The sequence below is a fragment of the Oryctolagus cuniculus genome, chromosome 2 (assembly GCF_051225735.1).
Source record: "Oryctolagus cuniculus isolate XC-2025 breed Fujian yellow rabbit chromosome 2, ASM5122573v1, whole genome shotgun sequence".
Lineage (NCBI taxonomy): Eukaryota > Metazoa > Chordata > Mammalia > Lagomorpha > Leporidae > Oryctolagus > Oryctolagus cuniculus.
Window position 1 is genome coordinate 32,905,712 of NC_142868.1, and position 12,194 is coordinate 32,917,905.

Below are 12,194 nucleotides of genomic sequence, written 5' to 3' on the forward strand. Positions count from 1 at the left end.
TGTTGAGGTGGCGCTCACTGCAGTCCTGGAACGGGAGCCCTTTCATTGCTGACCGCACTCCTGCCTTCCACAAGCCACCAACAGCAGGAGCGAGCGCTGGTGAAGATGTCTCTGCAAGGAGAGAGAAGAGTAGCCCGCCCCTAGGAGAAGTAGCCTTCCTGGTCAGGGCCAGTGTACGGCAGGGCCCGGGAGAGCATGATGTGGCCGCATGCGCAGCAGGCAAGAGAGGCCCATGATGGGACAGTCTATTGGTGTTTGGTCTGGAAAGCCATCCTCCAAGGTCTGCCTGGCAGCACACAGCCCAGCACCTGCAGGAATAGTGTCACCTGTCCCAGGGGCCCTACCACCATGCCTGCCATCCACAGGTGTTGTAATAGACAGGAGGCAGCTCCGCAGCCAAAACCCAGAGGGACAGGGACCTGTACCAGCGACTCAAGCCCAAGGCTTGGGGGTGAACGTTCAGTCGTCCACAGCCCTGAACACAGCCTTGTGTTTAATGTGACAGTCACCCAAATCATCATGTCCACATGGGGCACGTGTTCCACCTGGGGTGATCCCACACTGCCTGGGCCACCAGGAGTGGGCTGCTTGCCAGCCACCTGCCTCAAATGAGGGCCCAACCACTAGTGTCTGAGAGGACCTCAAAGGTATGAGTGCCAGAGCTCCTCGGGACCCCACGTTGACCGTTGACCCCACGTTTGCCATTGAAGGTCAGGCGGCACCTTGAAGGAGAACAGTGAAAATGGGGGTTCATATGTATCTGGGCCTGGACCGGTGTTCAGGAGCACAGTGCCAGGCCCCGAGAAGGACTCACAGATATATAGGAGGGCCATCCAAAGTGCTGGGTACAGGTCACGGCCAAGGCTTTGTGGGCCCAGTACTGCCCGTCTCTTGCACAGAGGCTGGTGGTCGGGGCAGGGAAGCCATACAAGCTCATTTGTGGTGAGTCGTGCAATCTGCAGGCTCCAAGATCGTTCAAGGGCTGCCCACAGTAAGTCTTCTGATCAGGCAGCTCCCAAAAAAACAAGATGTGAGTGTGTGGGTGGGGGTGGGGGGCAGTAGGGGCCAACAGGGCAATGATGGCAGTGTCCAGAAAGCATCAGCCAAAAATAGATTTAAGGCAGGTGAGAAGCATGCTCCGAGGAGTAAAATCTGTACCCTTGCTTTACTTTTTTTTTTTTTTTTAAGATTTATTTATTTATTTGGAAGAGTTACAGAGAGGCAGAGGCAGAGAGAGAGAATGAGGTCATCTATCTGCTGGTTCACTCCCAAAATGGCTGCAATGGCGAAGCTGAGCTGATCTGAAGTCAGGAGTCATGGGCTTCTTCTGGGTCTCCCATGTGGGTGCAGGGGCCCAAAAACTTGGGCCATCTTCTACTGCCTTCCCAGGCCATTAGCAGGGAGATGGATCAGAAGTGGAGCAGCCAGGACTCGAACCAGCACCCATATGGGATGCCAGCACTGCAGGTGGTGACTTTACCTGCTCTGCCACAGCTCCGGCCCCTACCCTTGGTTTATAACAACAGGAAATGACCCTGGCACAGGCAGCCATGGTGGCAGAAGCTCTGCTGGACTTCAGCAGAGCAGAGCCAAGCCCAATCGACAAAGGGTCCACAGAAAACCGTTCTCTGCAGAGAGCATGTGGGGAGTGACTGTGAGCCCGGCACGGCTGTGGCAGGGATGCCGACAATCCCCGTGAGCACAGAAGCGTGGCTCCGAGACAGTGTCAGTTCTAACTGAAGAAACAGAAAAGTGACATTGGACTTCACGAGGTGGCCAACGCTAAGGGCAAACTAGAAACAAGGAGAGAGGCAAAGAAGTGCCTCCCTGTTCGACTGGGCCAGTAAGGCTGGAGCAGAGATCCAGAGGGCGGTGGGAATATTGACATGTCGTGGGAAAATGTGAGCGGGCTTAGCACCTGCTCCATTTTCATTCAAATCCTTCACCCTGATGGTTGGACATGCGTGCCCAGTTAGAGTGGTTACCCATGAGCAGCTTGGGTGAGGCACGTTCTGGAGACAAGGTGTCCCATTATACAGAGGCACACGTGAGGCTGATGTCTGGCATGGCACTGGCCAGGAGCCCCTCCACCCCAGCCTCAGTAGCCCGGACCCCACATAATCCTACCTTTGGCTGCACCTTTGTCTTGAGACCCCTGGAAGACAGGGTCTCCCCCCACCCCCAGCAGCTTCCTGGGCCCTTGTCTGTGAAGGGGTCCCAGGCAGTGTCCCAGCAGCTGGCTGCTAAGGCAGAGATCACCTCCTAACCCAGGAGCTGCTGGTTGTGCCCCCCCCACCACCATGGGACCTGCAGGATGCCCTCCCTCAAGTCACCCTTCCAGGAGGGCTGCAGAGGGCTCGGGGTCCAAGGGCACAGCGCACCAGGAGGGAAGCCGAGCTCAGAATACGAGGTCCACCCATGATTTACAAGCCCTGAGTAGAACCTGGCTCCCTGCCCCAGAAGCCATGAACCACCTTCCTCTCCGTGGCTCTGCGCGGGAAAGACCCTCACCACTCTGATCTCCTTGGTTTTCCCCTTCTGCCAAACAGATCGTGGGCTCAGCAGAGAGCGCAACCGAGACTTCTAAGTTCTCACTCCTCAGCTCTAGCCACGGCCAATGCTAGCGCAACCTGGCTCTGGTCAGGTGCCTGGCTGTCTCCCTGTTCTCTCAGGCTGGTCCTGTTGAGCATAATAATCACGAGGAATTCATGGGAGTGCAGACTACAAGGAAATAAAAGCAGAGGGAGAATCCACTTTGAACCTCTTAGGACATGTGTTCAGTTGGACAAGGGGAAAATTGATGTCTTTGTAGGTCAAGTGCAAGCAAATATTGGCAATTTCACGCGACTTGGGCTGGCTCAGGAATCCTTCCATTCTGGATTTTCTGACTTCTTGCCTGAGGTTAAACTATTCCTGCTCTTCTTCCCCAGTGTCTCGCACTGTGCTTCCCAGTCCCACCCTCTGGAATATGTCCGTTAACATGTCCTATATCGGAGTATCTGGGTTTAATCCCTGACTCTGGCTCCTGACTCCAGCTTCCTGCTACTGCAGACACTGAGAAGCAGTAGCTCATGTAGTCAGCTTCCTGCCACCCACACGGGAGACCTGAGTTGAGTTTGCAGCTCCTGACCTCGTTCTCAGCCCAGCCACTAGCCATTTCAGGCATTTGGGGAAGGAACCAGGGGTTGGGAGTGTGCCCATTCTCCCTCCCTCCCTCTCTCTCTCTCCCTCTCTCTCATTGTGTGTATGTGTGCGTGTGTCTCAAATGAATTTGTTAAAAATTCCTACAAATTCCATCATCTATCCTGAAGCCAGTTGAGCCCCCACTAATTCCTCTAGCTAATCCAACTTCAACCCACAAGCATTCTTTGATCACTGAGGAAACCATTGTGGCCACAAGGGCAGTATAAGTATGTCCTAGCCTTTGAGGATTCATAGTCCAGGAAGAAATGGAAACTGTAAAAGAACATAATTAGTCTGGTGACAAAAATACCTGCAACCTGATAAGGAGAATTGAGGAGCTTCCTGCTTAGAGGAAGATTTCCAACAAGAATTAACCTTTGGAACTTGAACAAACCAGGGAGGGAGAGGTATCGCAGGCCAGCACAATGCATAATGTGGTGTCCAGAGTCTGAAAGAAGACTGAACATTCTGGAAAGAGCCAAGAACTCGATAGGGCAGAATCGTCGGCTACCAAGCCCTCCGAGGAAAGTGGCGTCAGAACTTGAGGTGTGTGACATTTTCTTCCTTTATTGTATAGGAAATCACAGCATTTTTTCTAACCAGGAAAGTGACATGATGTTTGTTTTAGAAGTATAATTTTCCAAAATTCAGGAGTACTCCTTTTCTTCCTGTGATAAGAAGTGAAGAAGCAAACAAAATGAGTAGGATGTGTAGGCTTTAAAAAGTTTTATTGTATTTTGTATTTACATAAGAAATACAGATTCATATTAAGCACTTCTAGCATTGTGAAAACATACTCTAGAAATCAAATGCCCCCTGTAATCCAATTATAGATTATTTTACACATATTTACATAACTTTCTCCACACCAGTAAATGTAGAGCTACCTCATTCTTTTCAGTGGCATGCAGTGTTCTGTTGCACTAAGGTACTGTAGTTTATTGATTTGTCTGAATTTCATGGACATTTAGAATGTTTTCAGTTTTTCGTGATTATAAATAATACTGGAATGAACATCTTTTTGCATAAACCTTTACAAACTTGTACAGGTATTTCTGTAGGGTACCTTTTTAGAAATCCTTCCAGGAACTGATGTAAAAGGAATAATTATTTTTCATTTTAATAGATATTGCCAAAGTGCCAATTATAAGGTTATACCAATGTCTATGCCAGCAGCAGTGAATGAGTATGTGGTCCCCAAATTCCCCTGGAGGGCGCAGTTTATAGGCAGTCGGTTCTTATCAGAGAGCTTGCAGAACCTCGGGCCTGTTCGTTCAGTCCTGTGAATGTCTGTAGTTCACACGCTTGTCTGTTATCTGATAAATTCACATCAATAGCAGCTCGAAGGTTTGCCAAAACAAGCCTACACTTATGCCTACTCTTGGGCCATTCCAAGAGTGCTTTCCTTCCCATGAGATCTTTCAGCTTCTGATACCTAGTGGGAATGCAGTAGAATGGGACAGGTTCCAGTAAGATAAAAATTATATGATCAGAATTGTCACGGAAGAGATCATGGTGGGCAATCCCTTCGTAATGGCACCACTCACTCTGCACAAAGTCGGGAGACAAAATAAAGATGGATTTATAGCTTTTCTCAATGCAATCGATGATATTTTCAGTCATGCTCTTGCCAGGGTCAAAGTTTCTCTCATAAATGCAAATCAAGACAGAACCATCTTCTTTCTCTAGACTGGGGATCAATGCACTCTTCACCCAGAGAGAATCACGTTCACTATATGCAATGAAGGCATGGAACTGGACATTTCTCCTGAGTTGTTCTTGGGTTGCTTCCCCAACCCTGAGACGTATTTGTATCCATTGACCTAGCATCCTGAGATACCAGGGCAGGTCCAGGCAGAGGCAGCTAAAGGCCACAGCCATCCCCAGAACTAGCACAATAGCCACAATGGTGGCAATTAACAGAGCGGTGTTGCAAGATAATTCGGGAAGGTAAACATCCTTTAGCTGAGTGCCCTTTAGATTCAAAGGGTATTCACAGAGGTACGAGTCGGACCATCCAAGCAGCATGCCCTCTGAGTGTTTCCCAAGCTGAATGAAATCTCTTAAGTCACAAGTACACTGGAATGGATTTTTCCCCACATTTAGAGTCCGAACTTCCTGGCAGCTCTGCAAAAAATTCAGAGAGGGGCTGAGAATCAAGTTCATTTCAACGTTCAGCACTGAGAGTTTTCTGAAATGACTGCATTCAGGGAGATCAGTTAGAAAATTCAATGCGATGTTTAACTCTCGTAAGGACGTCAGATGGATAATCTCCTTAGGGATAGTTTGAATTTTGTTATTATTCAGATCGAGTGTTTGAATACTTCTGGGCAAGCACCTGAAAACAGAGCCAGCCAATTTATTGGACGACAGATCCATGGTAAGCAAGGTGTCTGGCCATGAGCAATTGTCATCATTTTGATGTTGTAATAGATTTTGGCTCAGATCCAAGTGCATTACCGGTGTGAGGCTAACAAAGCAACTCGCCAACGAAAGCGTCTCCAGTTTATTTCCCTTCAGAATGAGAGTTTTCAGATCAGGCAGTTGGGCAGGTTTTTTAAGCAGGTCATCCGTTAAGATGTTATTGGCAAAATTTAAATACTGGAACCTTGTAGGAGAATTAGGGAAAAGCATGTGTGGCATTTGGGCATCTGATATTGTCAGGTTTTCTATGTCCATTTTGGTGAAAAGCAAGTAGATTCTATCCTGTGGGATATTAAAAACTCTGAAATGAACATGCTCCAATTTTACAGTTCTCATCACAGTGCTTGTATAGTCAAAGGATTCGTGGTCAAGATAAACAATACCTCCAAAAGTCACATTTTCGATTTGGAAGTATTCCACTGAAGTATGCCAAACAAACTGGAATACAAGGAGAAGGTCATCCCAGAGCAAATCAACTTTATTAAATAACAGAATGGATGTCTTGGCATTCTCCAAAATGAGATCGTGTCGAGTTTCATAACTTACAAATTGGCTTTTGCCATCTATATTTGTCATTTCTAGTATTTTTGAAGTCTTCAGTCCATCACACAAGAGTGCCCAAAAATTGACGTTCATCGGTAGAACAATATGAAGTTTTGTTGTGTTTAAGATGGGCAGGCTGCCTTCTTCATAATGAGAGAGGGTTCTCAGTCCTAAGATGACAGTATTGAGATGCAGGTGAGAAATTTTCTGGAAATCCGATTTTTGGATTTTTGCCCCACTCAGCCCCAGGGTTTCCAGCTGTGACATGTGGCCAGTCTCCTCACTGATGGGCATGGTGTCAAAACGATTAAAGGAGAGATCTACATGTTTGAGACTGGCCAACGGATACCAGGTTACGACGTTCAGTCTGTTGTGAGACACATCTAAATATCGTAACTCTTTGTTGAACTCAAAGCTCTTGATATCCAGTTGCTGGAGACTATTATGGCACAGAATCAAAATTTTCAGTTTGGAGACGGAATGAAAATCTGAATTCTGGAGTTCGGAAAGGAGGTTGTAGGATAAATCTACTGTGGTTGAGGCTGGGGCTAAGTCTGTGGGAACCTTTCTCAGAGACAAGTTGCTGAGGTTGGTTGTCAATTCTCTTTCCTCTGGCAGCTTTGGGGCCCAGCCCTCCACTGATATCACAATAGTACAACACAAGTAAATGCTTCTGATAAGTCTCATGGTCTCTCCAAGGGTTTTCCAGTTCCCTCAAATTTATGATGAAGATGAGTTCAAACCCTTAGAACAACAGCAAATGATGTTACATTTTTCATTTCTTTTGTTAAATCCTGTAGGACTTTAATTTTATTTTTCATGCCAACATCTGACTATGGGAGTATTTACCAAGAGATTGGAAAATGTTCCAACCCACACTGCTTCTTGGACTTGGTCTCAGAGGCTCTGAGCCAATTACTGTGCCATGTCCCATGTCCCATCCCTGAGATGATTCAAGGTTGCCAGGGGCCATCAATGAAGTTCATGGAGATAAATATTATGAAAAAATTATCCATGGCTTACAAAATATTTTCAAATTATAGTAAACTTTTAATTTCATTTTTCACAAATTTTTTAACATAGCTTCATGGGTGGGAGAAGTGCCTCACTCCCAATTCAGCTTAGAAATTATATTTCCAGGTTGGATTCAACATTTTCTCTAACATCTCCTTTTGATATAGACCAAAGCTTTTAAGAAAATTGAAAGTGTTTTTTTTTTTAACCTCCAACTATTGTGGATCACCGAATTAATACCATGGAGTTCTTCCTCAATTTTTGTACTCCCACAGAGGCCCCAAAGCGAATATCTGACTTTCAGTTAACACTTACCCATAAACATGGACGGCCCAAAACACAGAAGTGGGACGATTCCTGTCCTTTGACCTCCGTGGGTCTTGAGGTTGGTGACAAAAGCAGTCTGGATCACTGCCAATTAATAATAGCAATGATAAAAAAAAATTCTATTTTTTTTGGGTGGCTTTCAATATGCCGACACATAGACTAAGCTTTTTCTTTTCTTTTTTTTTTTTTTTTTTGACAGGCAGAGTGGATAGTGAGAGAGAGAGACAGAGAGAAAGGTCTTCCTTTGCCGTTGGTTCACCCTCCAATGGCCACTGTGGCAGGCGCACCGCACTGATCCGAAGCCAGGAGCCAGGTGCTTCTCCTGGTCTCCCATGGGGTGCAGGGTCCAAGTACTTGGGCCATCCTCCACTGCACTCCCTGGCCACAGCAGAGAGCTGGCCTGGAAGAGGGGCAACCGGGACAGAATCTGGCGCCCCGACTGGGACTAGAACCCGGTGTGCCGGTGCCGCAAGGCGGAGGATTAGCCTAGTGAGCCGCAGCGCCGGCTAGACTGTTTTTTCAATCACACTGCTCCGTGAAGGAGTACTGTCACTCCGACTTTACAGATGAGGAAGCTCCTGGATGTGGAATGCTGAGTGTTTGGGGTTAGGCTTCACGGTGTTGGATGAGACCCAGAGCAGAGGCCTCTGGACTTCTCATGCTGTCCTGTTGTTCTAGAGCTGTGTGTGTGTGTGTGTGTGTGTGTGAGAGAGAGAGAGAGAGAGAGAGAGAGAGAGAGAGAGGCATGCAGACACGGGGGACAACCAAATTGGCAGAATCAAAACAGAAGGCCACGTAGGATACTCTCTCACATTTGGATTTCTTTTCCCTAGAAACTTCCCAAATGTGTTTATTTTTTTTTCTTGAAGTGAAGAACCTTTAGAAAATATGCGGCTATTTCCCCCAAATAACTCACAAACAAAAGTACTTTGTCTTAGTTCAGTTTGCTATCCCAAACCACCATCGACTGGGTTAGACAACAAGTGTGGACTTCTCACAGTCTTGGATGACAGGATGTCCGGGCTCGAGTCCTGAGTTAGAGACAGTGCCTTCTCATTGTATTGTCACGTGAAGGATGAGAGAGAGACCGAGAGAGCCGGCGAGCCTAGGTTTTCCAGGTAGCCATTAATACCACGAAAGCCACACAGAATCTTACTCCTCTCATCCCTGACCTTGGTGACACGTGTCCTCACGGTGTCTGTGTGAATTCTCTTACCTTGTGCTCCTGGAGAATTCCAGTTTTTAAAATATGAACGATCTGCCTCGATGATATAATCCTTATCTACCATAAACTGCTGTTCTGGTAAGCGCTCTCAAATATCTTGGGGGAAAAGAACACACTAATTTTGGTGAGGTCGCCACAATGACATGATTTGTTAAAAATGTCAACTTAGAGAAACATGGCTTCCAATGATTTAGGATGTCTTCAGTAATATTGTTCTTGGCCCTGATGTTAGTGACTCCTTGGAGTGATATATATGCTAAAAATACACTGCATTAATATGTAAACTATAAGAAGAAACAAGTGCATATTTTACTTAATTTAGTTCCCTATGGATTTTCAAATTATTATATACTGAATAAGTTTTTGACATCTCCTTCTAAATATTCCTAATAGAAAATCAGTGTACAGCTGTTGCCTCAAGGAATAATTACTGCTCAAAATATTATGCCATGGTATCTAATATGTAACTTTAAAAGTGACGTTTTCTTTCTATTTCCTTAAAACCACTCATAGAGTTTCGGACAGTCTTAACTTTTGCACTACTTAGATATGGAAAATAATTTCCCATGAGTTTACTGTTACTTCTGAATGACTTATTAATAGATGAGCCTTTGTCTGTGGGCCTGCTGGCTCTTTCCTCTGCCCCTCATGCCAGGGGAGCCATCTGTCTCTGTTCTCTCCACAGCCCCTGCCCCTAGAGTGCGCCTGGCACAAGGCAGTAAATGCCTGTTGAGTGTACGTGGGAAGGAATGAATGATACCAACATTTTGTTCCCTAGAACAGAATGTACTTAATATGCTTTCCAAAAACGTGTTGAATGAATGATGTTGTGAATACCTCCTATGGTGAAGTGCATGATGGTTACAAAGATGAGTCTGGTTTCAGGGATCGATAGACCTACGTTCAAGTCCAATGTTAACTGCTCACAGGCTGTGGGACCGGAACCACCTATTCAACCTCTGAAGAGTTCCTCTTTCTCATCAGTAAAAAGTGCCAGTGCAGAGCCATAAAATAGATCACAAACATAAACCACTCAGCACCCTGCCTGCCGCATCACACATAACACCATGCACGCTGCATAACAGGGAAGCATCAGGCCGAGGCCAGCGTGAGGCTAGGAAGGCACAGACTTTAAGGGGATGCCAAGGAACTCAATCATCAAGATAAACAATTTGTCAATGAAAACTTTCTTAAAATCAAAGTTAATGCAAAAATCTGTCTTGGACAAAACACCAAAATTTTTCATAGAGATAAGATCAGTATTACTGATTTTTTTTTCTCTTGCCTCATCAGGGCTCTGGCAGTCATAATCATATGTTAACAAAGCTGTCTCCAGTGTTATCCCTGGAGCACTTTAATTTGTAGCCACTTCAAGCTTAGGTCTGAGAGCTGTGGGCTTGGAAATGCAGCAGCGTGGCTATATCTGGAGTCCCCTGGGTTGAGACGTCAGAGTTTCCATCTCTTACTCACCTGCCCAATACCGAAACCTTAACTGAAACTCTAGTGAGAGAGGAACTAACTTTTCTTGAACTTCTCTTAATAAAATGCAGCGGTCCTATGTTTCAGGTGAGGAATATGCACTACGGCATTTTGTTAAAACATTTTAAAAATAGGACATCAACTTTTGGGCATTCCGTTCATTATTTTATTCAGTTCTCTCAAAAATCCAACAAAATGGTAGCTTTAATTATTCGTGTTTTACAGATGGGAGAGCTAAAGCCCAGAGGGTAAGCCCAAGGCCACCCTGTAAATGAACAGCAGGGACGGGTTTTGTCCCCAACCTGTCGGCTCTCTGTTCCCCTCTGGTTGGCAGCCAAACCCAGACTGAAGGCATCTCAAGTCCCGACATGAAGAGTGGCACAAGAGGACCAGGTTGATTCCTGGTCCTGGGCGGCCTGGGCGGCTGCTGTAGTTGCCTCTTCCTCCCTTCCCTCCTGTGTGCCCATCTCCAGATAGTTGCACCGCTGCTATAGGGCCCTCTGCCAGGTGTCACAGAGCTAGAGACTTTGCCTGTGTGTAAACATATTGTGAGAAGAGTTAGAAGTCCATAGGACTCGAAATCAACTCGAAGTGCACACATCCTAATTAACAGTTCACGTAGGTCTGTGAGCAAGCTCTCGTCGGAGTCTGATGCCTGGATGCCGAGAGCCGTCCTCTGCACAGCAGCCGCTCAGCCTTTTTGGCTGCTCTGGACTTCTGAGCAGGAAATTGAGCCACTATTGCACTGTACAAGACCCATCAGGGCTCCCCTACTCTTAGATGCACATAATAAGGCAGAACTTTTGAACTCAGTAAAGCAGCAACAAATGTACCTTAAATAGCCAAGTGTCTCATCCAGCAGGTGTTGTTAATATATATTTTGCAGAAATATTTTGTACACTTATGGACAAACATGTTACATACATTTCTTGTTAATATGTACCATAGGCAAATAAAAAGCAGAGAAAACTCACCGTGCCTGGGGTGGGCCACTGTGGATAGAGGGGCTGACCAGGTTTGATCTGCACCAAGTGAAGGGACAGCCAAACCTCAGGCACCTGTGTGACATTTCTCCAGATAAGTCACCCCAAGGTCACTAATTGTTCATCTTCAGGCAAAATAATCAATAATAAAATATGAATGTTTACTTTGCTTCCATCTGTACTGGCTCAAATTCTCTCCTCTTTAGGAAAGACCCAAGCAAATCTTTTCATAAGCATCACAACAAACAAAGCCGGTTCTTCTTACCCCAGGCCTTGCCGGTTTCAGTAGAGCTGCAGGTGTGTGGAGGCTGCCTTGGCAGGATCAGAGTGGCTGCAGGAATGGGCTGAGTCCAGCTTGTCTGTGAAGCTTAAGTCCCTTCCCCCTACTGCACACCAGTGGTATTGCATGTTGTGTAAAGTCAGCATCTCAGGGCACCTCATGTTCTCTCTCTCTCTCTCTCTCTCTCTCTCTCTCTCTCTCTCTCTTTCTTTCTCTTTCTTTCTTTCTTTCTTTCTTTCTTTCTTTCTTTCTTTCTTTCTTTCTTTCTTTTTTATTGACAGGCAGAGTTAGACAGTGAGAGAGAGAGAGAGAGAGACAGGGAGAAAGGTCTTCCTTCCGTTGGTTCACCCCCCAAATGGTCGCCACTGCTGGCGCTGCACCAATCCAAAGCCAGCAGCCAGATGCTTCCTCCTGGTCTCCCATGTGGGTGCAGGGCCCAAGCACTTGGGCCATCCTCCACTGCACTCCCGGGCCACAGCAGAGAGCTGGCCTGGAAGAGGGGCAACCGGGACAGAATCCGGCGCCCCGACCGGGACTAGAACCCGGTGTGCCGGCCCCGCAGGAGGAGGATTAGCCTATTAAGGCGCAGAACCGGCCATGGGCACCTTGTTTTCAACGATGGTATAATACACAGAACATGGCACCCATCATTTTCACCATTTTAAAGGGTAGGGTTCACTGGCATATGTGGATTCATATTGGGGTTTTTCTCATTCAAAGAATGAACTTCCCTTTG

At 46.4% G+C, this 12,194-nt stretch overlaps 1 protein-coding gene across 6 annotated transcripts; it reads right to left on the bottom strand.

The window, feature by feature from the left end:
* Nucleotides 1-3,727: 3,727 nt before the first annotated feature.
* Nucleotides 3,728-11,569, bottom strand: TLR10 (toll like receptor 10). Of its 6 annotated transcripts, none has more exons than XR_016228269.1 (4): nt 11,444-11,568; nt 11,170-11,253; nt 7,480-7,575; nt 3,728-3,851 (listed from the first exon to the last, which is right to left on the bottom strand). XR_016228269.1 is itself a non-coding variant. In XM_008275023.5 (4 exons), the coding sequence occupies exon 4, from the start codon at nt 6,835-6,837 to the stop codon at nt 4,405-4,407; it is 2,433 nt and encodes an 810-aa protein (XP_008273245.3). In that variant the 5' UTR covers nt 6,838-6,894; nt 7,480-7,575; nt 11,170-11,253; nt 11,444-11,568; the 3' UTR covers nt 3,894-4,404.
* Between the last annotated feature and the right edge of the window lie 625 nt (nt 11,570-12,194).

What these genes read in the sequence shown, in the direction of transcription:
- TLR10 (XM_002709387.6), bottom strand. Translation starts at nt 6,837, where the DNA reads ATGAGACTTATCAGAAGCATTTACTTGTGTTGTACTATTGTGATATCA.